This window comes from Idiotropiscis lumnitzeri, chromosome 12, assembly GCF_059441095.1.
Source record: "Idiotropiscis lumnitzeri isolate Australia: NSW breed Sydney's pygmy pipehorse chromosome 12, RoL_Ilum_1.0, whole genome shotgun sequence".
Taxonomy (NCBI): domain Eukaryota; kingdom Metazoa; phylum Chordata; class Actinopteri; order Syngnathiformes; family Syngnathidae; genus Idiotropiscis; species Idiotropiscis lumnitzeri.
In genome coordinates this window covers 9703615-9731116 of record NC_142402.1, presented here as the reverse complement: position 1 = coordinate 9731116, position 27502 = coordinate 9703615, and the positions used below count along the sequence as shown (strand labels likewise).

General features: G+C 39.4%; 3 protein-coding genes and 1 non-coding gene across 4 annotated transcripts in view; 1 reads left to right on the top strand and 3 right to left on the bottom strand.

The window, feature by feature from the left end:
• Positions 1-9932, bottom strand: part of hs2st1a (heparan sulfate 2-O-sulfotransferase 1a) — a 38197-nt gene extending 28265 nt beyond the window's left edge. The window contains exon 1 of the mRNA XM_088310512.1: positions 9538-9932. Within this exon, the coding sequence (XP_088166638.1) occupies positions 9538-9661 (124 nt within the window). The 5' untranslated portion in view covers positions 9662-9932. The remainder of the gene's footprint in view (positions 1-9537) is intronic.
• A 1070-nt stretch (positions 9933-11002) lies between these two features.
• selenof (selenoprotein F) lies at positions 11003-16795 on the top strand. The gene is made up of 5 exons (XM_088310183.1): positions 11003-11112; positions 12783-12950; positions 14811-14874; positions 15863-15912; positions 16054-16795. The coding sequence occupies exons 1-5, from the start codon at positions 11065-11067 to the stop codon at positions 16183-16185; spliced, it is 462 nt and encodes a 153-aa protein (XP_088166309.1). The 5' UTR covers positions 11003-11064; the 3' UTR covers positions 16186-16795.
• A 2181-nt stretch (positions 16796-18976) lies between these two features.
• Positions 18977-20182, bottom strand: LOC148325822 (transcription factor Sox-14). The gene has a single exon (XM_088311187.1). The coding sequence runs from the start codon at positions 20038-20040 to the stop codon at positions 19372-19374; it is 669 nt and encodes a 222-aa protein (XP_088167313.1). The 5' UTR covers positions 20041-20182; the 3' UTR covers positions 18977-19371.
• Positions 20183-26560: 6378 nt separating this feature from the next.
• trnap-ugg (transfer RNA proline (anticodon UGG)) lies at positions 26561-26632 on the bottom strand. Its single transcript has one exon. It is a non-coding gene; the product is annotated as a tRNA-Pro (tRNA).
• Between the last annotated feature and the right edge of the window lie 870 nt (positions 26633-27502).

The window sequence follows — 27502 nt, the reverse complement described above, 5'->3', positions numbered from 1 at the left end:
TTCATCGTTTTGCCCATGCGATTGTTTTTAATGTTTTTGGTTTTTTTTGGGGGGTATGCTGTAGTTGCTTTTCAACTGGTTATTGAACATCAGGAGAACAGCAAAACGCATGAAAACAATTTATACAGGAGCTCCTGTTAGCCACAGTTCACAACCAGACACTCACACACAGATTCATCAATGTCACATGTCACCCCACGGCACCCTGCCTCTTATAGGAACACACAGACACTACAATACAATACATACAAGTGAAAACATACAATGAAAAAAAAAATTGGTGTTTTGTCAAGGTGCTGGAATGGATTAATTGCATTTCCATTCATTTCAATGGGTGCTGTGTTTTGAGATACGAGCCTGGTCACAGAACAAATTCTGTTTTTATCTCAAAGCACCACTGTTTATAAAAACAACTTTTATATGGTCTCGCTACAGTTTATTGTGGATTTTTACCTGTCCCATGCGATAAACCGTAAAAAGAGGTTTAATCGCCGGGGAGCCAATAACCAAAGTCACTGTTCGGGCAGTGTGAAACTTCACATAAGGAAATAAAATACAAACAAAAATTGAAACTAAATTTTAAAATGAACCATTTTGATTTCAGGAAAATGCAATATCAATATTTTTTCCTACAGTAACGGTTTGACCAATAAGCTATAAAATCACTCGTAATGGATTTTTTTTTATTGCCTCACCTTTATCTAAAGAGCCTTGGAGAGACTGTTTAAATGTTGCTGGAAGTTGCATTTGCATTGGGCAAATTTTTTTTTAAACACATTACCAACTGTGACGTCATGCTAACCAGAAGCTGAGCAGCATGGTAGTTGTTTACAGAGGCAGTAACACTTTTGATCTAGCATCTTCCGCATGGGAACCTTAATAATCGTCCCATTATGTTTCACAGTTGCCCCTACATTTGTTCAGGATTTTTATGCCCGTTTTTGGACAGAAGACATCCAAAAATAATAATAAATAAATGACAAGGACGGCCCACGGGTTTTGCGTTCGACACCTGCAGCGTAAATCCTCAGCTCTCCCAATCAAAGACTGCATCTGACAATACAGCAGGAGCCAGACGTGACCGTTAGCACGCCAGAGCGCCGCAAATCTATCGGCGACACCTACGCACGTCGACACAGTGGGCTCCCCTCCATTAGCAGCTCCACTGGTATGTTTCAAAAGAGTGACAGAGCTAATCTGGGCGACTGGCTGCTTAAAGTAGCAAATGCCAACACGCAGAGTGGAAGCAAATGACTCGTGCAGGCTTTACAGCCCTCGGGGAAGACGTGGGGTGTCACGGAGAGGTCAAAGCAAATTCTAGAAACGGAGTCCCGTGAGGATAGGAAAATATTAACAGCTACAGAAGGAATTTTTTGGAGAATGTGAGGGTGAAATTCTGAGTAATTGATTGAATTGCTCAAATGTAGAACGTGCGAGTTAAAGTTAGGTTTGAATTGGATGGGTATATATGTCAAATTGCTCTTAATTTAGAAAGTTTATTATCAAATGTGGAACTTACAGGAATGCGAGGATCATATCGTACATGTCTTGAATGAGCGAAACAGTTTAAAGTCGGAATAGTTTAAATTAGTGGATATATTTGGAAATATGTCAAACAGATCGACTGTGGCTCTCGTTTCCCACACGCATGACAGAAAACGATTATACGTATTTGCTTCATGACATTTTTGAAGGTGTGTCATGACATTTTTCTAATGTAAAATATGTGCCTTGGTGCAATAAAGGTTGGGACCCCCCCTTCTTTTTTTTTTTTTTTTTTTAAATCACAGAGCTACTCGGAGGCAGCAATGCCTGACCAATTTTCTTTTCCAGAAAATTCCTGCCTCAGGTCCTTTGGATAGCTTGACTACAGTAGCCAGCATAACTAAGACCAATTCCAACCCGAGCCCTTGTGCGGCGGACCTGGACGACAGACAAAAAAAAAAAAAAGCTTTCCAGTCTTGCGTCACCTCTACAGACCCGTCGCTGCACTAAATTTGACACAACTGAACACAATAAGGCCTGTGTCACAAGACGTGAAGCTCCGCGCAACCATGCCGACGGAGAAAGTTGCAATAGTTTTGATGAAAGTTCTCATATGGTCAGGAAGTCACTGGGGTGAAGAGTCATCGGCTCTCATTACGAGATTCCAAAGGTCAGAGGGTGACAGCTTAATAAGTGATGACTCATTTGACACAACTCCCAAAATATCTACAATGAACAGACACATTCTTAGATGTGGTGAAATGTGGTGATTAAATATCTTGCTTTTGCCATTGCAGGTATATCACATTTTTTATCTGTTGCTGTTCTCTTCCAAGTAGTTTCCAACAAAACAACTAGGCAGTGACATATCCACATGTTGGAAACTTTTGACCTGAGGTATGTGCGCCCAAGACGTAAATATTTTCTCCTTGCCTCACCTGTACAACGGTACGTTGAAAAACGAGAGCTTGGGACAGATGTAGTTCCGAACTCAACAGTGAATATATTTTTAAAAATTAACTTTTTTCCGTAACAGGCGTAATTAACAAACAAAATCAAAACTTGTTGTCACTCACAACAACACGCATCAAACACAAATACTACAGTGGATCAGTTTATTTCTTCCTAACATTCATTCTAATTTAGTGTTGAATACAATCATTTTACTTCATTAAAAATAATGGCATTACAATAATTTCCAATGCGAAAAACTGATTTGATATTTGTGATTCGTGGAATAAATGGAATTCATGAGCCCAAACTTTTGTCTCCTCCTCACTTACTGCACTGCAGCACTCAACCAGCAGACTTGTGTGAATCTTTTCCCAAGGTGAGCTTCAAAATAAAGCGGCTGAACCGAGGCAGACCCGCATTAAGTTGCCACTGAACATTATGTTAGTCGCCGCAAAGTCAGTCTATGTTGGCGTCGAGGCAGCTGATAAGTAGCCGCGGCGAACTACTGTCAGAATAATAGATGACGCCCACAGCGGGGATGCACAGCTGCATGGCGGCGTCATTGTAATGCAGGAGACTCACGGGCCAAACCTCGGGAGTGCGATTAGCTTGGAAGCAAATTGCAGTTTGTCTGCCCTGCAGGGATGGCTCTAATGGTTGGAAATGGTGCAACCTGCGTGGCCAACAACAGAACCGCACGCTGGGAGCAGCGGAAACTGGGTCGTTGCAACCGGGGCGGAATTAACTCTCGCAGTATAAATTTTCCGTCCTAAATTAACGTCAATGGCAATTAGACTCTATTCAAATATTTGTTCCATGAAACACTACTCATAGGTGATTATTTATCCTCTGCGAAGAACAACTATTACTGCCGAAACTGTGACGCCAAGAGAGCCGCTGAGGCTCCAGAACTGTTTTTCCGTATGTCGGAATGAGGAGCACTTTTCAATTACGTTTAAAGAAGATGTTAACCCTTCAATAATATGTTCTATATGCCTTCACAAGTCTAAATATGACACAATATTGCAGACTCTGAGTGAAGCTTTCAATTCCACCTGTTTTTAACCATCTCAGAGGGCGGCCATTTTGTCAATTCTGTCGACTGAAAATGACATCACAGTTGCTCAGGGCTCAAGTAATGACAAATCATGGTTCAGCTTCAGAAAACAATGTATTTTTCAGTTGACAGAAGTGGAAAAAATGGCATCAAATAAATATGTAATAAATAAATATAAATTCTCCACTGATCATATCTATATTTGCAATTTGATAGCGGTGGAGTTAAAAGGTGAATTAGTCTGGGGAATCCACAAGGAAGAATGTGTCGTAACATGTGTCTTTTATTTGTTGAATTAATTAGCCATGTTGTTACCCTAAAATGAGTGAAAACACATGTTATCATCCTTTTCATTTAGTTTAATTATCTTATTAAGTAATGACTTAGTTGGTTTATGGTCAATACAATTAAAAACAAAAATATATGTTCTAGTTATTTGATTACACAGTTCATTATTTTATTTAATGCCAATAAAATTTTAATAATGAATTCTTTTATCAAAATATATTTTACATGACATAAATGACATATTTTTACCTTTTTATATGATGCAGCAGACGGTATTAAAAACAGCATATTCATTCTGCTCGCAAGAGGAGCATGAATCGATTATTGTCATTCATTACGCACACTTTTACAAACAGGTGGTGCGAAAATGACATCTATGTGGTTATATCGTTTCAGTGATGGAGCTGCAGAAGAGGAATCGGCAGGTGGTCACCTGACCATCAAGCTGAAGCGTGGCTGTCAGCACCATGCCGACAAAAATCCTCCGTCAAAACTATTTGCCCAGGGCAGCAAATAATTTGGAGCTTCAGTATGCAGACGTGTGCTCCGTCCTGTCATCCATCACAATGTGGGTTTTTTTTTTGTTCTTCTTTTGCAACGTCAACAAATTCTCTTGGTGGTGGGCAGTCAGAGGGAAGGCCATTCCGGTGCTGTGCGTGCACGCACGCATGCTTGTGTGTGTATGTGAATGCATGTTTGTGTTTTAGTATGTATGTGTGATTTTGTGTCTATTTTTTTTTTTTTTAGTCAGTTTGTGTCTATGTATGCGTGTGTGTCTTTAAGTTTGAGTCAATATTCGTGCGTGTGCGCGTGTGTGTGTTTGTGGCCAAGCCCAGGTTTAACAGCAGCAATAAACCATGTCACAAGCCAATATTTTGCACTGTCCAACTACTCAGTGGGAACCTTAAGTGGGTATTAAATTAAGAGGGCTGTTAATCATACGGTTCGTACAACATGAATTTCACGTACATGTGTGTGTAGAAGACTTTCTGTAACTAACACTAACGACACTGGTGAAAAACGTCTTCGCTCCTCCCCTGAAATACAAAGATCACAGTCTATCAGTTGAGATGTGTCACTTCAGCACACTTCCTTGACACCAATTACTACTTTCCAATCAGACAGGGAATTAGGGCATTTCAAGTTGTTCAATCCTGAACATACAACCTTATTAAAAGTGTGCATTCAAAATGACCAGGAAATTATGTCTGCTTGCTGATTTGAAAAAAATTTAGCATGTGACCTTTTTTGTTGATGCTTAACTGTTTAAATGATAGCAGTACAGAGCACACCTGTTCTTACCCTGCTATGACCTTGCCACTCAGGAGATCTTATGAAGTAATTGAAAAGCTGGCAAAAGGAACCCTGAAGTGGGAGCCAATGCTTTAGGGTGTCTGCTGTTCCTTCAAATCCCCCACAGTGGAAGAATCAGAGAGATAATCCTGCAGTGTCCCAGATCTTTATTGGGACTGACTGGACCCCTAATGGGAGGTGGGAAGGAGATTTGAATGCAGTGTCTGCTCCCTTTCAATTGGATGTGTGTGAGATGATGACGTTGATAGCATCCCCACCAAAAATAACTAGAAACTAAACTATTGCGAAAAAAATTAATGAGAAATTTACCATTAAGTCATGCAAACTATGCACATGGGATGCGGATCGCAAATGGCAAGAATCCACAATGAATTGATGCCTCTTAAAATCATTCCCAATGCGCTATAACAGGAAATAAGATGAAAAAAAAACACTTTAACATCACGTCAAACTGGCTTAAAGATGATTTGATTTTGCATTTTAATGGACACGGCAAAAACATTGAAGACATTCTTTTACTGCTAATGACCCAAGCTAAACTTAGCTCCTCCCCAACATACGAAGATCTTAGAGCAGTAGAGCTGTATCACGTCAATATACTTCCAAGGCACCAATGTACAGTAGTGCCTTGAGAGATGAGTTTGATTTAGCAACATTTGTATTTCAAATCATCTTTCCCATTGAGATAAATGGAAAAGCCATTAATCCGTTCAAGCCTCCATAAAAATGCTCAAAAATGTTTAGAATGGGTTTTAAACTGGGAAATCACAGCACTATACTTAAGCACTATAATATATACTTTATAAAACGCATAGTCTGAACATTATAAAACAGAATGTAAATAATGAAAGACATTTTGTATTGACTCATAAAATCTCTTGACTGTCATGAAGAAACAAAGATTTTCACAACTACATTAAGTGACTCAGTAAACTTCTGTAACACTAGAAAATATAGCTGTGAATGCAGTGCACACCTGCTGGTCCCAAACTTATAGGAGGATTTTTTTTTTTTTTAATTTTATGCGTGTTTTTTTATGGAGCCAACCCTCTTTGTTTGGGGGAAAATGCTGAAAGGAGGTTCATTATCTTTTTCAGGATTTTTGGGGGCTTTTAAATGTTACATTTTTTTCCCAATTATTTTGTAATGGGCGTCAACTATATAATCTGTCAGTTTATACTGATGTAACAAAAAAAAAATTAGGGAAAGGTTATGACAGCAACTATCGACGCTCTGTTAGCCTGTCAATGGCGTTTTACAATGCGTGCTAACATTAAGCTAACAAAAGACAAATAACATATAATACTCTTTGTTTTGTCTGACAGTAAAATTGAAGTGGTCATGGCATTAAACAGCTCTAAGCCTCATTTTTGAAGAATTGTCCACTATTTGCTAAAGTGTGACTTATTGTCAAGTAAGTTGAGATGAGTTCATTGCTGCCATACAGCGCTCGTATCTCGTCTGCAGTGAATAAAAATCTGCCAACTCTGAGGTAGGGTCGCTCCCATCTCAAGCACAACTGTAATCATTATTCTGTTAGTGATAGTTTAATTCTATTATATAAATGGTTTCACTGTCATAGTCAACCCAGGTTGACAAAATCACATACAGTATTGGTAGTAGTAATAATAACCGTCTTGTGTACCAGCATCAAGACAGGCCACATTCCCGGGTGTCTTGTCGTTATGACAACACATTGCTTTGTCTACGTGAGTATGCGAGTTAGGACACAGACTGTACTTTTTACAAAACATCACGTTGACGTGTAAATGCAATACACATACGTAGCTTTATTCGTCACGCATAGCCTTGACATGAGTCTTTATGACTTCTAGTCGAGACTCTATTAATTGTTATCATAGACGAAGAGTCGCCATTTGGCAGGAGGTTAACTTTTTTTTTTTTTATTATCTTTTTGCATTGCACCAAAAGGCTAACTAAATTCTCAAGCAATTATTTCTCCATTTCAGAAATTCTGAATTTGCTTCTGCGTTTTAATTGTCACAGTAGAATACATTTCCCAATGTGATTTCCTACTATATGCGCGCACAAATATAGAAAGGAGCTGAAGTGATCAGTCATAAATTCCAAAGATTAATTGACAAGTCATTTGGTGGGAAAAAAAAGGTTATTTTGAGCGAATCATTTTCTGAATGAATTTAGAATGATCCAAGCATTTTGTGGCCTTTGAGATTGGTGGTACACAAATTAAACATTGAACAACTTTGGCTTCATTGTCAGACAAACGTGTGCTAGTCGACAACCTTGGGCTACTATTCGTAACCACAATGTTACTCGTACAGGTGTAACAAAAGCTGATAGGAATCGGAAAATCGTTTGAATTTAAAAGAATGTATCAAATCAAATTAAATTGTATGACTTTAAACATATTGACTTGCTGATTGAGAAAATAAATCTACTAAAATGTAAGCTAATGCACATAAAAGTTAAATAAAATGTTTGAGTGGTTTTTTTTTTTATGTTAAATGTTACTTCATTTTACTGAAAAAACGAAGTCTGCAATGGCAGTGACGATTTTCCATAGTTACTCATACGATACTCGAAGAATCACTGCCTGGTTAAATGCAAGATGCATTTTGTGGCCTAATACAAGAGCTGCAGCATTAATTCCAGATTTTGAAACAATGTTCAGTTTCAATTGACACTGTTAATCTACTGTGGCCATGTGCTTATCGTTTATGGTGTAAATCTGCAGTTACATGCAGAGAGATGTTTCAAATATTTTGCCTGCTTATCTGCAAAAAAAAAAAAAAAAAAAGGGACGATAAGAGATATCTTTTTAGCTGTGCACGCACATTATCTCATATGCAAAAGCAGCGCCTGCTGCTCAGCCATGAGGGAGACGCGCGCGCGGCCAGGAAGTGCGCTTTGATTTGATGGCAGTGGTTCTCAACTGTTGCCACCCTGGGACTCGCATTTTCCTTCTGTCGCCAAGTCACGACCCACTCGTATACAAGTTAACAAAAAGAAAATGCATTGGTGAAAATGAGACTTTGATAATCTATTTAGATAGGTACTTTGGCTATAGGAGAGCAGAGTGACAGAGAGCCGTTTATTAAATGGGACAAATAGTCGAACACACTACATGAAAAAAACTCATCATGCAGCATGGAGGGATGCTAAGACCCCCCCTAATAAAAATGTATGTTGACCAAAAACAGCAAACAAGATGCACTCTGGCATGTCATTCTTCATTTTTAGCCCAAAAATGTACTTACTCAAGTATTGTTGACAAGCATTTTACAGTTTGAGAGGAGACACATCACACTGGTGACATTGAAAACCAACGCCGTGCCGAGTATTTTTAACAAGCAAGAGATGGGAAATGAGTGAAATTGCCCAAGGTAGGATTTGTGTCCTCTCACACCTCCGCCCGCCTCCATTATGTCCATAATGCAAGTGTTGTCAGCACTCGTAAATGAAGCTGCTGAGACGCCTGACCAAAGCAGCTCTCTGCACTGTTCATCATGCGCGCAAAGTAGGAGGACATACTTAATTAATTCCAGCATTGTCAATTTGTCGGTGGCTCACGAGCGAACAAGCACCATGTCGGCTGCATTTCTCCAAAGTGCTTTTTGCGCCATAATAAGACTTTCCGACGCTGTATCTTTCACATAAAAAGGGAAATCTCAATCTCATCTTTCAGCGTCTTCTTTCAGGATTTAAGCTATAACGATGAAGCTGCATTTGTACATTATTGTGCAGTTTAGTACCATGTTGACACGCGACGGTTATCTAGTGATGTGTGTAATGGGCAGCTGTGAGCTATTAAATACACATGAAAAATAATGAGGTTCATTATCAATATAATTATAGACAAAATAATAACCTTTTAATGCTGCAAATGGCATACACAATACGTGAAGTATCCCTTTAAGGTAGAAGAATGGTCACGGAATAAATAACGTAAAATTGTTTCCCACCATTATTGTGACCAATATCCTATAAAACTCAATAGAAGAAAATAAGGGAAAGCAATAATAAACAACTGAGAAAATATGGTTGCAGAAGTGCGCACACCCTCATAACTCAGGATGCCGTTGGTTCAGAATTGATCAATTATACTCAACCTTATGTTGAAAGCCAGGACACTCCTGCCACTATTTAAATTGGCTCAGAATAACACTTAATAAAGTTTAGCTGTTCTAGTAGGCTTGTGGTATTTCATAATATTGCTATGGGTTACAGATCATATGTATGGAGAAGTGTTTTATCTTCGTCTCTTCTTTTTATGCAAGAAAAAAAATCATTTGAACATGCTGTATATAATTTATCCATCTACGTATCTATCGTGAAAAAAAGAACGGCGGCAAGTGAGCGTGCCTTCTTGCGCTGCAGCGCAAATTGCGCGCTCTTACAACATCATAGGTCCGTGCATCCCGGAGGTACAGCAGAGCACCTCGTTTTTTTGGACTTACCGAGTTTTCCTCGGGACTCCTCCAGCTTCTGAATCTGGTTCTCCAGGAAGAACATTGCCACGGCGAATGCCAGCAAAGCCAGCAGCTGCAACTTAGGCGGCATCATGACTCTGAGCAGCCCCATCAAATCATCCGGAGAAGGAGTCGGTCAGTCCATGCCCAAAAGAGGGGAGACGAGAGGGGGTGGGTAAGAGAAGACACGCACAGACAACCGGCAAGCACAAAGCGCCTGCGTGCGTGGATATTTAAATTCACATTCGATGCGAGATGCCCATTCTTTGTTATTCCATCATTTGCATGGTACGGTTTGCTGCGTGTAAAAGGTTTTCACGGAGCGTCTATACGTCGTCTGCTCCCCGGTGCCCTGTCGTTACTTGAACCGTTCCACGGTTCACACTGTCAGATGCACCCAGGCCATTGGACAGTAACAAGAGTCCCCCATAGACGTCAGTCTATAACGAACACCCGCCGTGTCAGCCGTACGTACGTCAATAGCGCCGCCATGTTGGATGTGGCTAGAAGGAGCGATGGGCCAGTGAAGTTCGTCATTCATTTGTTTCTGTCATTCACGTGCTATTTCAAGATGTAGCAATAGTTTAAACTAAAATAACATAAGTGAGATTTATCTTACAAAAACTCAATAAAGAGAAATCATTGGGAAACAGTCAGAAAGGAAGGCTTTTCTGCTTATTCAGGTGATGACCATTATTACACATGTATTGACATACATCTTGACGAGTGACAATCAGTGCAATTTATCTGAATTAACACTTAGGGCCTGGTTACTGTATTAATTTCAATATTTATAAGCACAATAACAAATTGTCACATGGTAGTTGTTTGCAGTCATAAACACATTTGAAGAAATAGATGTTGGTTTGGTTTTTCTATACAAAGAAGGAGAAATCATTTTAAATTATTTTATTATTATGACCACCAGATTAATAAATGTTCTTTATGTTATTTTTCCCACTTTAATATGTGTGCGTGAATGAGATGCATTCGCTTTTAATTCTTTTAATAGCGTTTTAGTCGCTCGATTTGACACATCCATTATGGCAGACGTGCTGACGTATTGTCGCAACGGGCCAGCTCTCTCATGGTTATCTAATTTCTATGGATTTCTCGGTGAAGCAGTCTCTTTCTATTCGTCAGCCACAGCTGTCTGTCCACATCGGATTGGACAAATGTGACCAACGAGTGCGACCGCCGAACCATAGGAGTGCTGTTTTCTTTTTCAGCCCCTTAAACAACGCGGGTAAATTATAAGCGAAGAAAAAGTAACAAGACTGTCCGTCTCTGTGCCTAATCTACTAACATTGTTTCACATCAAATTGAAAAATAAATTGAAAAATACTTCACAGTTCACACATTTATTATGAATATATAGTTATTAATGGGTGTGTCTTTTGTAAAACTAGATTATTTCAACCTCATTAGATTACTTTTTCTATTAGGCACCAATTGGAACAGTCTTTGGTTTAACTGAAGGGTCCGTCGTTGTAGTTTTTTCCAGCACTCTCCAAAATGTCGGGAGAAGTGTATCTCCTGTGGCTGCTTTCGCTTTTGAAAACGGTAAATTGAACGCAATTACGTTTAAGATAATCTTATATCGTTGTTCTTCATTGCTAAGTATGTTTAACGTGAATGGATTGCCCAGTTTAGGGTTACATTGAAGGTTTTATATCGCACTTATAGTTGCCGGGCGCCGATGTGACGTGGCTCAAACACGTAAAATCTCGAAAACTGGAGTCGGTAATTAGGTGGGTCTTTTCAAATGTTGTGATTTAGTACGAAAAATATATCCCCTTCTCTAAAATCGGGTTATTTAACTGAGAAACGTCAAACTAAGATTTTCTTGACAATTAAAATGCTTGTGAAATTGTTAGTCATGAGGAAGTGAGCTCAAATTCGTTCCGATGACTTAGAATTCAAATCACAAATAAAAAAATAACGACGTAACTGACCCTGGTATGGTGACAAATTAAATTATATAACTAACTTGTTTAATAGCAATAATATATACGCTCACATACACGCACGACCCTCACTTGTATATTGCTTTTCTATCTATGGTACTCAAAGCACTTCACACTATTACCTCTTCCCTCTACTGATGACCATTTAAAATAATTAGATTAATCCACTTGAGCAAAAAAAAAAAAAAATGTTGCACATTTTTAATCAAGAAAAATAGCAATGTTTTGGCTAAATATATAATATAATAGATTGTAAAGAAATAAATTGGGCATTAGTTGCGACGTACAGGTGCGCTTTGCGAGTGTTTATATTTTTTATTAGTGTTTGTCCAGTTCATTCAATGGCTGTACGTGAACAAGCAAATTTCGGCTTTCTTTCCAAACAGCTCCCTAATGGCAACTTCTCACACAAGCTACTGCATATCTGATGTTCACTCGCAACACAAAAGCAAAACAATCGACCAAGCAATAGCTTTTAAAGCGAAAATCTCTTAAATTGGGGCACTTGTAACGAGGGCTGTCAAGATTAGTCCACTAATCACAATGCCATCGAAGATCCAAATCGTCGACAATTAATTTAAGTAGTCGATGAGTCTTTTATTTATATGTTTATTTATTTGGCGCATTACTTTTCCCTTGAAACAGCCTTGTCTCATGCTTTTTCTTCGCTGGCTGTTTGCCTATCTATACCGGATCATCCGTGATCGACACAGAAGCATTGTGGGTAGTGAGGCGGGCTGTCATGGCAACCTGGTATTAGCAACAGAGTCCTAAAGTTATTGCAACTCTGCATAGTGTATAATTTTGGTTTCATTTTAAAATGCATTAATCAATCACAGCCCAAACTTTTAAGGCCGCAATTACACCTCCAATTTAAGGTGCACCATCATCTCATAAATGCTGGTATAAGATGCAAATATTAATTGAATTTGAATGTTGTATCATCTCATTAATTTGTACTTGCATAAAGAATCGAGCTGTAAACTAATTATGGTGATATAAGAGCAGCTGCTCACTGACGCAAGAGACTGCAATTCACATATGACCCGATTAGTCGACTAATCGCGACTGCTGTTGGTGATTAGTCAACTGCCAAAATAATTGTTTGTGTCCGCCCTACCTGTAAGTCTTGGTACACTGTTGCCTCATTAATTTTGACAAATGTCATGGTTTGACAGTCGATTCGATCGACTTTGGCGCTACATTCCTTAAGTCTCTTCATGCGTTTTAAAATATTCAGTTTCATCTCGTCCTTCCTCCTTCCAGCTGTCGGCGTATGGCTCCGAGTTGACGTCGGAGGCTTGCAGGGATCTGGGTTTCTCCAGCAACCTGCTGTGCAGTTCCTGTGACCTGCTCGGGGAGTTCAACCTCACCACGCTGCAGCTTGACTGCAGGGACTGCTGCCAGCAGGAAGCCCAGTTGGAATCGCGCAAGGTGAAAATACTGCAGTTTCCCAAACCAACAAACAGAAAATGCCAACTCGCTGCAATTTGATTTTCCATTCTTGATTGAAATGTTTATATTTATTGGCCGGGTTACAGAGAAACCTCACTATGTGCAAGAGTTAAGGACCAAGTCCAAACACAAATAGTAATAGATAAATGTTTGTAATTACATTTTAAATTGCAGTAACCCTCGTGTAACCACAAATTCTCCTATTCTGTGCAATCTACCCCGAGCTATTCACCGGAAAAACACGCCTATCATGAGTTTTTGTGCTCTTTCCGAATCATCCTGTCAAAATAGGTACATAGTCCAATTTTTGTCATCATGCATGTTGAAATGATGCATCTTGACTGAGAGACAAGCTTTGGAGATTGGAGAGGAGATAAATTTAGCCTGGGTTGTTCGTGGAATTTGGGGAGTCTTCGCTACGTGTATGTGCACACTACTGGTGATTTTTTTTTTTTTTTATTATTATTTTTTTAAATCAAATCTGCCATTTGTTGTCCAATTTGAGTTTTAAAGTTATTTAAAAATCATAGTTTTATTTTTTTAATCTATTGATACAATCAATTATAAACATTATTCGTGGTCCATTGTTTTTCTTTTGTTTTGTTTTTTCCCATGATATTATTGTTACATTTCTGCTAAGAGACAACATGAATGAAACATGTAATTTACATATTATATGGGAAAAATCTATTCTTTTCTATTATTTCTTTGGAAGTTGATGCTCATTTATGCTGGCGGGGAAAACCTGTTGGATAAAAAAAGATAATTGGGAGAAACTAAGCAAATCCCAGAAGTGATGATGAAAGAAAGCTAAACTTGTTTTCAGTAATTGATTTGAGAAAGCTTGGAAAAATGTGATTCCTATTAAGATAATTCGCATGTTGCGCATTCGTCAACAAGGCAGAGGTAAAGATTGAACATCACCCGGCTGCCTCGAATGTATGTTATTGTCCCTGGCTGCAAGGCTGGAGGCGTAACTTTTTAATAGCTGGAGGTTGTACTTGGCTGGTTTTAATGAGGGAGTAATACTCTTAATGTGTTGGACTATTAAAAGCGCCGAAGCACAGGGTGTGTAACGAGTCGTCTTTGGAAATGGGGATGTTTTAAAATGCCAAAATGGTGTGTACTTCTTAGCTGTGATCTTTTTCTCTCTGTATCTTTTGTGTGGATGTTAGCGTGAAAGGCATGAATGTTTTGTACAATTTCACTGAATATTTAAAATAATCTGCTCACAAAAGCTGAGGCATAAACTGTTTGGCCTTGGAGTGAAATTGCAGTAGGAGCCCTAAAGACATTACAGTTAACCCCGTTTTTCATTTGGGATCCGTTCCAGAACCATTTGCAATATGTGAAAAACTGCGGCAAAAATTATATTTCAAAAAAAAAAAAAAAGCTTTTTTAAGATAGTGTTACCTTTTCGTGTGCTTAAAAAAAACATTTAAATGTTTCACAATCTCCTTTTATTCCTTGCCCGTTTCATCTGAATTCCACCCACCAACCGAATGTCCAGAACTTTTTTCCGAGAAGCGTCATTTGCCATGTGTTGAAAAACCAAGTTTCTCCTTCGCAAAGGGGCAGCTGTGAGTCTCCGTTTTCCTCCAACTTTCGTAACATTGCCTCTGGAGTTCTGATGACAAAGCGACCATCTGTTGACTCTGATACACGTTCACTCACTCAGCTTAATGACTGCAAGCAGTCGCCAGGAGACGCCTGCAGGCCAGCCATCCTGCCACCAGCACGGCCGCCTCTTATCTCCGTGTGTGGGCAGTGCCGTGTGTCGGTGTCCGCATGCTTCTCCTCATAAACCACACGCTCATGTTGTATTTTCTTTCTCAACAGCTCTATGCTGGGGCCATCCTTGAGGTGTGTGGATGAAAATTGGGGAAGTTCCCCCAAGTCCAAGGTGAGTTCTCTTGAGAAACTATCACCCGTATATATCATTCACTGTTTTTTTTCCCCCCTATCATTATTAGGTTAGGTCAGGGGTTCTCAGAATAATCATGACGGAGTTTAAATTGGTTTAGTGACCATGCTTGTAACTCAAAGCAGTCATATCTCAAATAATCGTTCCTCATTCATATGAATGGAAATGCAATGAATCTGTTAGAAAGTGGATCTCGCAAGCGCGCTATTCATCGCAACCGGGCCTCAGTTTGAAACGGCCTGTCCAATCAAATTCGTTCACCTTCTGTGACGTATCCTTCGCGCGAAACGTCACTCTTTTGCATGGTCATTTGTGGAGAGTTGATGAAACACAGCAGAAGATGTCACAATTAGTTGCAGTATTAATCATTTGTGGCTGAGGATAAAGAATATATGCCTGTGAGTGTTGTTGTCTCCCGGCCTTTGTCACTACTACTTATGTTCAAATATTCGCTTTTTAAATGTTTAATAACCGCAACATCAATCCTATTTTCATTAGGCTATCTACCAGTTTTTGTATCCTGTACTAGCATTAAGCTAGAGAATTTGGATAATAGTAAAAGGCGGTGATGTCCAAGTTCCTGATATTGTAAATTGTTTTATCAGTAGGTGGTCTTGAACACCTCAGTCTTGCATTTCAAGCCCCCACTTGGACGCTTTGGCCATTTGTTGCGGAAGAGGACCACCCACTCGCTCTTCAATAACATTGTGCTTTGGTCCTTGATCACCAACCGTTTGAGGTCTCAGGAGCAGCCCTTGTCCGCCATTTGGCCACTGTTTGTTTACTTCAGCTGTAGCCGTCCCGCGTGTTCAAGTGTCTCCTCAAAATGCGGCCTTCTCAGGAGAGTTTGCAGCTGTCAATAATTAAAGTGCTCGGTGCTAAAATAGAACGACTAATGCACGACCTGACCATTTGTTTTTCTTTTTTTTTTTTTTTTCTTTTTTTTTTTCTTTTTTAATCTCTGCAGCTTTTGTCAGGAGTGAGAGGCCGAAGATGTTCAAGGGTCTTCAGGTCAAGGTGAGTCTGGTCTCTTTTCACATTAAAATAGTAATCCCTGTGATAGGGACTGCTGTAAATTAATAATTAAAAAAAATATATATATAGATATATTTTAAATAGCCTCCTTTTTTTTTTCTTTTACCTTCTCCACTCTCTCAGTATGTACGAGGCGCCGATCCTGTGCTGAAGCTTTTGGACGATAACGGGAACATCATAGAGGAACTCAGCATCCTCAATTGGAACACGGACAGCGTAGAGGAGTTCTTGAGCGAAATATTAGAGCGGATATAAATACAGCTTCAATTTGTTTTCCTGGTTAAAGAGATAGTTTAAAAACAAAATCCCCCGATTGATTATTTTTGCCATATTGTTTTTGGAGAAATTTGCCCACATTTTTTAAATTGGTAAGTGAAAACAGTCAGATTTGAAAATTAAAAAAAACATTTGCATGAATTCAGATGAGATAAATGAAAAAATGTGTGAAATGTATTTTTTTTTTTAGTTATTTTGAGTGAAATTAGCATTCTTACTGCTAAATTCTGTTTAAAGTCACAAATTCATGAACAAAACTGTTAAAAGCGTCACAATCTGTTCTTTAGGTTTTTGTGTTTCTCATGTTCATGTGTACTTATTTTTTTATAATGTAGGGCGGTAGGCAAGAGTTTTCGAAAGAATTAATGATTCCTAGTTTCCGTGTAAAAGTAGATGCTATAGTCACTGGGCACTTTTGTGAAGAACTCACCTTAAACCAGTTTTTGGGAAGTGAGCTCTGATGGGTTCTGTGTTCCTTGGCTTCATCAAACTTTCAACGGGAATTGGATTTGTTATGGAATGCTTGTCTTTTGAACCGCATGAGTGAATATTTGAATATGCAACAATAAACGAAAAAACAAAAAAATAAGTTTTTTGGACTCGTGTCGTTGAGACCAGTGATTGTCAAAGTGCAGAACTAATGCATTACCACTTCTAGTGAGCAGGCTCCCTCTAGTGTTACACAAAAAAACGACAATCGAATTTTCACACCTTCAAGCGTTATAGTGGTGTTAACATTGTCTTCATCTAGTACAGTATATGTTTTTAAAACAGTTCAGTGCGGTTTATACTGTTATGTATTTGAACATGACGATCTGACAGCCGAGGAGATCCTTCAATGGAGTACTCAGCCAGCTCGTCTTCGTCCTCATCAGTGAAATGAAGAAGATGCAGCACATTTATGCAGAATCACAAAAGATGGTTCTCGGCTATATCGCGCAGCTGTCACACTCAAAGACGTCATTCGGAATCGCAACTAAAATTGCTAAGAGGCTATAGGAAAAGTGAGTGTGCGGCGCCCAGCCCCAGTCCCGCAGCGGTGGGGTCGTTCCTGGCGTCCGCTACCCGGCGGAAACTGCCGAACATGAACAAAGAAAGACCAATAAGAACACTAGTCAGTAAAATGGAAAATCATCGAATGTGCCCTGCTAAGCACACTCTGCTACAGTTTGTAATTTAGCCTTTATTTAGAAGGGGGCGAACTCCGCTCGCTGCCGGTGGATTTTCGTAAAGGTTTAATAAAAGCTTTCACTTCGGTTGTCCGTGTGGAGACGAGGCTTATTTTGTCCTAGTGCAGTCGCCGTACTTCATGACTGCCAGTGGTCGAATTTTTAACTTTTACTGTACTTGACTGGGAAACTTAGCATCTAAATTACCAAAAAACGACTAGCGATGCCACCCCATTTGAAGACGAAGCTCAATCTTAGAGTCTTAAATCGTTGACATAACACGCACTGTTTCAATTGTGTAGTTTTTGTTTCTTGCAACGTACGCTTTCGAGCACTCCGTGCGTTTCTCCTTGTCCACTTCAAGGAGGTTCGTAGAGTGTAATGAACCTATTTGTCCAGTTTTGTGAGCAAAGAGTGACACCTAATGTTGTAAATTAGATAGAGTGAGATATTTCGTGCGTGCTCTCTGTCATCATATGATTTTTATTTCCACATATGCATTTAGTTATATTGATGATTGGTAATTTCAAAATGTATTACTCGCGTTTTTCTTCTTCTTATATTTTCCCCCAGGTGGTTATTTGTATAAAACGACAACATTCAGGTTAAATATTACAACTTTCCACAGATGGCTTTATTGGGACAGTTTCAGAATGACACAGTCGTAATTCTGATTCGGGGTCACGATTAGCATATCAATGGAATGAACAACTTGGGTTTATTAATCAAGTCATTCAAATGACAAAACAAAACAGACTCGGAACAATTGCAAAGTCATGAAAAAGAAATGTAACCCCGCTCTCACTTTAAAGCCGTGACTTATGTATATTTATCAGTGATGGAGAGTAACAAAGTACAAAGACTTTGTTACTTTACTTTCAGTAAGTTCATTTTTCAGATATGTTACTTGGATATTCATTTTTCTGACGAGTTTTTACTATTAGTGGAAAATAGTCCTGTCACTTTTTCACTTTTTTCCCAACTTTCTCTCCAACCTTCTGTTTTTTTCCCTCAGGTAAGGTCAACTATGAGATCTTGATAAGTATCGTGTGGTCTTGTATTAGAAAGTGGAACTTGAACCATGTAGGAAGCATTAATGGTAGACCACGACAGATTTAGAAAAGAAAGATATTCCCAATTCCTGACTGTATTTATTGTAATTATTTGATGTCTGTTACTGGAATGATTTGTGGGGCATGCATTATGAATGAATGTGACAGGTAAGGTGTGTTTTTTTTCTGTTTGAGCACTATATGCAACTTGATAAAAAAGGGCCATTGTGCCAATTTATCAAAATGGGTAGAATAATGGTAGTTCTTATTTTATTTTCAGTATTTGGCCTCTATTAATTTATTCATTTTTACTTTTACAAGGTGTTTAATCAGCCTACTTCTTTTAGCATAATTTTTGGGGCTTAAACTAACTGCCCTTATCTCTACTGTTATTTCTTTAGCCTGCATTAAAAAACATTTTTGTTTAATTGTCTCAATCTTATTTCTTCAAGTGGTTGCACTAAATAAAATCATCTGGATCCAGATAATTTTCTAAGGAGGCAACATATCTACTTAAAAAATATATTTTTTATTTTGTGCATCCACTTGACAAATTAAAATAGAATAAATTCAACATTTTTCTTCAGCGTTCAGATGGACCAATAAAGGGTCAATTTCCCCCCAAAATTAATTTTCTATATATCATATTTCAGGTTTTACAGACTTTGATGTAAAATTAGTATATCGTTGACAATTTCAGACGTCAGTAGTTTAAAATATATTTGTGATGATGGATGGATGGATATTTTAATGTTGCACAACGGTGCCAAACAAATTTGCGCTGTGGCGACCCCTGATGGGACAAGCCGAGCGTCACAACAACAGCTAATATTTCCCACGCTGTCCCAAAATGAATTATGAACCATCCCATATGTTCACCAAGTATTTTCATCCCAATTCGTGTGCGTCCCGCGCTCTCCGGTGACGGTATCGCTGCACTCCATTTACGCACTGGCCCCGGGTGCTCCGTACGCGTCCACGCCGCTCTTGCCCATCCCTCCCGGGAGGAGAATGTAAGCCACCTGGGGCTGCACGCCGGCCGCCGACCACGCTCCACAGTTGCACGGCACCATGTAGGGGCTACCGGGCGACGCGTGGGTATGCTGTCCGAGGCAAGCCAAGCCCCCAACCACCGCCCCGGAGTGGTACCCTAAGACGGGCGCGCTAAAGCCGCGCAAAGGGGACTGGAACTCGGCCATCCGATGGAAATGTCTCACGGGGGACGGCGCCATTAGAGTCGGGGTTTTATCCCCGTGGATGTGAAAGGACGAGTCCACGGAGAAGCCTTTCAAGGGCTCCGCATGCGGGAAAACGAGGCGCTCCGCCTGTGGGAGAGTTTTGGGTTTGCGCCGGGGTCTGTACTTGTAGTCCGGGTGTTCTCGCATGTGTTGAGCCCGCAGCCTTTTGGCCTCGTCAATGTAAGGGCGCTTCTCGGAGTCGGTGAGCCTTTTCCACTCGGCGCCGAGCCTCTTGCTTATTTCCGAGTTGTGCATCTTTGGGTTGTCCTGGGCCATCTTGCGCCTTTGGCCCCTGGACCACACCATGAACGCGTTCATGGGTCTTTTGATGTGGTCTAAAGGTTTGGGCATTTCCAAATCCGACCACACATTCATTTAAAATAATTCAGGTCACCTTTTCCACAAATAAAGTCAAAGAAAAGAAAAAAACGTCATGGGCTTCTTTTAGGGCGTAATAAATCCGCTATAAATGTTTTCTGTGCGCCTTAATTGTTTGAATGACAAATGTAGAGCCTGGTTGCAAGTTGGAAGCTTGTTATGGAAGAAGCCAAGCATGTCAAGCTCTCATCACTACTCCACTGTCACGGTGGGCCAAGCCAATGAGAAGAAGAGAGAGCACTGTAATCCCCCCACCCCCCACAAAAAATGACTACAACATTTCTAAGACACCCTGCTTTCACCCTCTCCTTTGACACTTAAAAAGCTTCACAAAATCTTTGATGAAACACATGCCCAGGAAATAATTCATATACAAAGCATGAGCTTTTAACTTGGGCTACAATATTAGGTATAGGCCTACATTGTGATGAGATGTTTAGTAATAACACGTTTAAATAGAGTATAACATAATGAATACTGTAATTCATTGGAGTTCTATCTGGTTTGTACATCTTCACCACCAGGAGGCAGTATAATGCAGACAACTGATATGAGTAAACGGAAATTTGTTTTTCTCAGTGGATAAAGAATATATTCCTGTGAGTGTTGCTTTATTCTCTGTCTACATTTGTTGGTGCACTGTTTAAATCCTTCTATGCATAGATGCTATTTGCTATAGTCCATCTAGAGCAGGCGTGGGCAAACTACAGCCCGGGGGCCAAACAGGGCCTGTTAGATGTCTTAATCCGGCCCGCCAAATTTGGAAAAAGATTAAATGAATAAACCTTGTTCATGTTTTATTTTCTAAATACTGTGATTTTTCAAAGACATATATATTGTTGTAATGCTTTTGTTCACTTTCATTTAAAATTAAATGTATTTTTTTCTCCGATTTATGTTCTGTTGGTTGTTCATATCGCTCATATCACAAATTTTTGCTCACAAGCCGATGAAAAAAAAATTAATTGGTGAAACTCACTCGTATCTCAAGGCACCGCTATGGTTTAATTTGACCTGACCTTATTATTTTGGAAAGTGACTGTGTTGTTTACATTCGACTGTTTGGGGTAAAAGTAGCCTTTGAAAACTTCTGCTCTAAACAAACCAATTTAAAGTCTTTCCCATCATGCATTTCAGGCTTCCTGTATTCTACTAGGCTACAACTCTTAGTAGCTTAACCCCCTTCCACCTTCCCTCCTGCTAAATCAATATTAATCACAGCCATAATTTACTGGTCCTGGGTGTCTCTATTGATTTCTTTGAGCCATTTTCATAATTATGATGCCTTATCTGATCAAATATCGGCTTCCTTTATGTTATTGAAATGACATTGATGGAGAAATGTTTGAATTAGCAATGAAGCCAAACTGTCAGGAATTCAACCCACTTGGCATTGAAGTTGCCAAAGGCATTCTGGAAATTAAGATCTAAAAAGTTTAGAGTCACAGCCGATACTCTAGCGTCGTGTATGCTGTCATGAGGTTTTTTTGATGTCAACTGGTGGCTCAAGAAAGGTCAGGGAACGCGACAGTCAGAGGTCTTTATTTCATTTACTCCCCTCAGTCAAAAGCCAATGTTTCTGAAATATCCAGCAGTGCAGACGCACAGCAGCAGCAGTTGTGATAAGACTTTTTCAGCAGAAGGGCTGCAGGGATAACGTGATGGACAGCAGGGGTCACCCCGCTGCCTATCTCCTCATAGCTGGGCTCTTGTCTACTGGTGCTGGAGGTTCCGGATCTCATCATCACCACATCAAAATACTGACCACTCACACACTGTTTTTGGACAGCCGTAGAGATGAAACAAATATGAGATTATATGTAAGCAAAAAAAGTGTATGTATTTATATATATATGTATATGCTTTTTTTTTGGGTGTAAATGGTATTTTTGCACCATTCTATATTTTTGGCACTTACCTCACTAAATACACCTCTTAATACCCCCACTCTTGTCATAATAACCATCACTACTACGCAAAAACACTATAAAACAGCACACAATTGTGCTACATATATTATGTGGACCAGTTTACAATTAATATTTATCTAATGACATGATGAAAACATTAAAAACGATAATAAGATCACATCATGCATACCATAGATGCTGATTATTGAGCAACAGTTCAATCCAGTGCAATTCATGCGACGGATATTTGAACACAAACTGTAGCAACACATGTAGACAAACAATGTAGCGATACTTGCTGGCATATATTCTTTATCCTCTTCAAAAAAAAACAACTTTATTATTACTGCCGCTCTGAAACTCTTCCATGTTTGTGTTTGTATGTGTGTATGATCAAATTGAACCTGATGGCTGAGGAGCCGCGATGAATTTTCTTAATCATGATGTACAAACTGTTTCATTCTTTACATTCGATTGATTTCAATACTGTATGGTTTTTGTACCATCCCGTATTATAGAGTGTTTTCTTTCCGTGAATTAAAACACTTTACAAAACTGTTGTTTGTCTTTGGGGAGAAGCTTGACCAGATTAATGGCATTTCCAATTAATTCAACTCAAGATTTCCAGTTAGTCATGGAATACATTAGACTAAGTTGATAAGACATTTTTCCTCCTAGTTTTTAATACACACATTTATTATTTTGACTCACCCAAAAAGGTCAATGCCACACAATGCAATGCATACGTTTTGTGTATGTGGCTCCTCAATTTACTTCAACCTAGTTCTGCAACCAAGATCGCACCAAAGCAAAACTTTATTTGGGATGATTCATGATTGTTTAACATACATACATTGGCCAGCACTACTGAAGGGCCTGGACAGATTAGATTCCCTTGGCAACACACATATGTTGAAATCTGATTGGAGAAAAAAAAAAAAAAAAAAAACAATGGAATCAGCCATGAGAAATGCTAAAAAAAAAGGAAGAGAATTTAGGTTTTCAATGTAGGCCGGTGCTTCTAATAGTGTTGAAGATGGCCTGGCTGCTGTGACTACAACTTGGCGTATGCGCTACTGTGTACTTGTCTGTGTTTGGTGTGACTTCTAAGAAAGGGCAGGAGGAAAGGGTGGGGCGGGGGCAGGGGTGTTGTTGGTTGAAATGGGTAATAAGAAAAAGTGCCAGCAGCACAAAAATGTCTGTGGTAATCCGGTTATCCCCAGGCTCTAAAGATACTGTCCCTCTCCTTGGGAAGTCTATCTTTTCTTCTTATGTCAAAACTGTCATCCATGCACTCAGGTGGATTATGGAGTCACGGTGGAGAAAGAAATGGACAGGTACACAAAGAGCTGTAGGTGACAAAAAAATGACAGATGACACAGAGAAGCAGAGTCTGAAGGAGAAGGGTATCAGCCGTTTGACATAAAAAGATCAACTCGAAAGATGAGGGGCTACTGAATTTCATTGATTTTATTGCACTGATGGACCACATTTGTTAATATTGTCAAAAATGGGCATGATCTAGAATACTCTGTCTTATGCATGTAAGGATTAATGGCCAGAATTGATTAATTAATCGATCATTCCATTGTTTAAAATCAGTTCCAATGTGTAAAAGCAATTGGTGATTACAGTGGTTCATTATTCAAATTTTATTTCAAATTGACCTTTTCACCTTCTAGCCCTGTGGAAACAGCTACTCAAACAAAAAAAAAAAAAAAAAACAACCCACTGTCTAAATAGAAATTGGTGTCAAGGAAAGCTGTTGACTTGATACATCTCGACTGAGACTAACATCTTTGTATGTTTGATCGTGTTCAAAATTTAGCTGTAACAAAAAAGACAGTTTGCAAACGTTTTTATGAAGACATTGACCGAAACCTGACGAAAACTCAACATCCACTACCTTCGCAAACGTTTGCCGCTCACTGAATACAGGTTTATTAGAGGGCCATGTGAAATAATATGCCGGGCTGGATATTGACCCCAAGCCTTGAGTTTGACACCTGTGCTTTCAGCAGTTCATGTCAGCTCGCAACAGTGTAAAAAGTATTGAATTTGATTCGGTTGAATTTGGTTTTGTTACATTCTATAAAAAAACTCATGAATATTTGCCTTGAAACAGCCGCACCCCCCCAAAAAAAAAAATCCCAAATGGCATTTAGATGTACATACATAATTTGTTAGATTAATTATTGCATAATTGCCTCAGCCACTTTCAACTTGAACATAAATCTCCATGTGCTTGCGAAATGTTCTGTTTTTTTTTTTTCTTTTTATCCGTGTAGATTCGTAGTCCACCAGGTCATGGTAATCCACCAAAGTTAAACTGAGGCAACGCGCTTTAAATTTGTTGGGATTTTAATTGCTTCCTGAAAACATAAGTGACTTGGGCAAATATGCGATTAGGCTAACGGGATAGTAGCTTTTTAAAAAGTCTCTCATCGATAACGAGGCCCAAAAATTTTGATCGCCCCTCGTGAGTCCCGTCACTGACATACAGTAATAAAATCACCTCCACTTTTACCACATATTCTGTATTTTTATGTTAATGAACCAGGGCCAAAAGTTTCTCAGGAATTGAAGAGTTCCATCACACTTCCAGGTCATGTTTTGGTGTTTCCGCTCCTAATATAATCAAATCGAATCCCCAAAAATGCATTCTTGGCTAACAACACTCTTTTTGACACTCTTGAGTCGTCCGTTAGGCAATATTTCAGGAGCAAAATCCCAAAAGATTTCCAGTGCTCTTAGGGAGGGATTTCACTAAACCATGTACTTATTCTCATGATACTTAAGAAAAGTAAAGCTCTTTTAATAGCTTTCCTCCTGACACTTTGACAGTGGAATATGCTTTGGTTGACCCTGAGGGGGTAGACAGAGATGGGGGAGTGGAAAAGAGATCTTTGCACAACAAATCATTTCATAAGACCTCATCCTGGCTAAATTAATACGCCTCCTCCAGGGCAGGGAGGATAAACCTGAGCGTTACATTACCGTGGTGGTCCCTATCAGCTAGTTTGGAATACAAGCAAGTCAGCAGTCAATGAGGTATATTTACTGGCAGGCGGTTGTCACCAATTTTGTGCCGCCACAGCAGAAGATTGAAAATATCGTATAGCGTAAATCAAATGCAGTTTGGAAAGTGGGCAGCATTGGCTATGATGGAAAGGGAGGTTGTTCAAAAAGCCCTCTCACACTCACATAAAAAAACTCTCACATGTCAAAGAACCACTAAAGAACTCCGATTCAACAAAAAAAACACTACAAGGTAAAAAAGGTTCTCAAATGCATCAGGAAATTTTTATCGGTCACCAAAGGGCTCACCCTAAAAAAAAACAACGACTCCCAAAAATGCTGTTGGGTTATTCCTGTGATAAAATTATTTCTGTCTGAAACAAAAAATGCACTTTTGGGACATTTTCAGCAGCCGTAAGTTTTTTTTTTTCTTTTTGGAGCATTAGCATCTGAAGGTGGGAGATTTTGAATCCAGCCTTAGCATACAATGACAAAAAAAACAACTTACACACAGAGAAAAAAAAACACCTTAAAACTCACTCCCCAAACCCATACACACTCCAGAAACTTAACAAAAATACCTCTCACACACAAAAAAAATCATTTACACAACAATGGAAAACCCTCACACTCACCCAAAACCTATCACAGCAACAAAAAAAGTCACTTACAGTAAAAACTTTCAAATAAAGCAAAATCTCTCAGGCCCATCCAAAAACTCATTCCCACATGAACTCACTTACAAACCCAACAAACAAGTTCTTATTCATCAAAATCCCTCCCACAATACACCACATCACAATTATCAGTTAAAAGCATGTCTGATATATAATTTTAGAATAGGAAGCCCTTTGCCCCTGTTTAGAGTGGCCACCCTAAAAATGTATTTAAAATCACATCTGAAGTCCTCACATGAAGCCACCATACAAATGACAGAGCCCAGAGCAACTAAGAAGCTTATGGAAATAATGTTATTCCCCCATGTGCTCAAGATATGCTTGCTGCAACAGCAAAGGGAATAGCCTCCTATTTACCAACTTATCTCGTGGCTCTTATGGAGGCTAGAGGGAGAGAAACACAGATAGACAGGCAGAAAAGCTTTACACAACATATTTGCCAGTCGACTGAGCCCCGGAGCTGGAATTAAATATTGGCACTGCTGATAGAAGAACGAGTAGGTCCAACCACCATTCACTCCTCCAAACTGTTCTCCTGTGACGTGTCAAACCAAATTTAATCAGCTGAATGTTTAAATGTAAATAGCATTGTGAAAACATCACAGCATATCTTGTAGTCTTGTTTAATGCTCTCCTGCTGACTATGGGCAAGAGGGGGGGTGAACAGCCGCGACTTGTGGCCAATCAGTCGCAGGAAACATGCAGTTTAGACACACTTACATTGACACGGACAATTGTGTGTCTTCAATAAATCTAACAGAGTTGAAAATAAAAAAAACTCAATTACCAGGGGAATATGCAAAATCAGACTTGAATGCCTGACCCATGGATTCTGACCCAGAACTTCAGAACTGGGACGTGAACTGTGAATTATGTAAAATAAATTAAAAAGCAAATAAAACTTGAAAATTAGGGCTCGTCCGGGATTTGAACCCGGGACCTCTCGCACCCAAAGCGAGAATCATACCCCTAGACCAACGAGCCTCCAATGAAAGTGAGATTCATATATTTGTAATAAATAAATGATTCATTTTTCACTGAAAAGTCAAGGTAAAGAATACGTCTCTCACTCTAGTATTTGAAACGACCTTTGTCAGGGGACTTCAATCGTGTTCCTTGTAGCCCGGTGGCCTGCCCGTTTTCCATCTCTCCTTGGTGCAACACACCTGAACGATCGTTATCTAGCTTTTGCAGACCTTGCTGATTATCTGATCATTTGAATCAGCTGTTTTGCAGCAGGGGGCGTTGGAAAACCTGCAGGACACCGGCCCCCGAGGAACAGGATTGAGGACCACTGACTTAAATACATTGCATTCGAGCTGTAGCTTCTGCATCTCGTGATCGATCCAGCCATCAGCTGTTGATTTCCTGACAAGCCACCCCAAATACCTCCTGGGGTTGTGCTACCTCATCTTGTCCGACATATGGAATTTGTTGGATCTACCTGTCAATGTAAAAATTGGATAAGGCGATAACCTACAAAAGTGAATTGTTGAAGTGAATTGAGGATCTTAATTTCGACAAACATAGTCATTTGATGCAATCTTGTGACTTCTACAGGCTATTACAAACCCTGTTATAAGGTGTCAATTATATACAGATTTTCGCTGCTCTCATGCTGCATTTGAGGAAGGTGGGAAGATGGAATAATCCAACCTTGACCAGGAAAAATGCAATGGAATGCCCCTTTGAAGAGGGAGGTCTGATTTGCAATGTTGGGGGAAAAAAAGGACCCCGACTTCACTGACCATCTTAAGTCTGACATCCCTTATCACTAATAACCCCTGTGGAGACACAGAACGTGAATGCTAAAAGATTATGAATATATATTTATCTATATTTATTATTACATTA

Excerpts from the sequence above, each read along its gene's own strand:
- LOC148325822 (XM_088311187.1), bottom strand. The coding sequence starts at position 20,040 with ATGAATGTGTGGTCGGATTTGGAAATGCCCAAACCTTTAGACCACATC.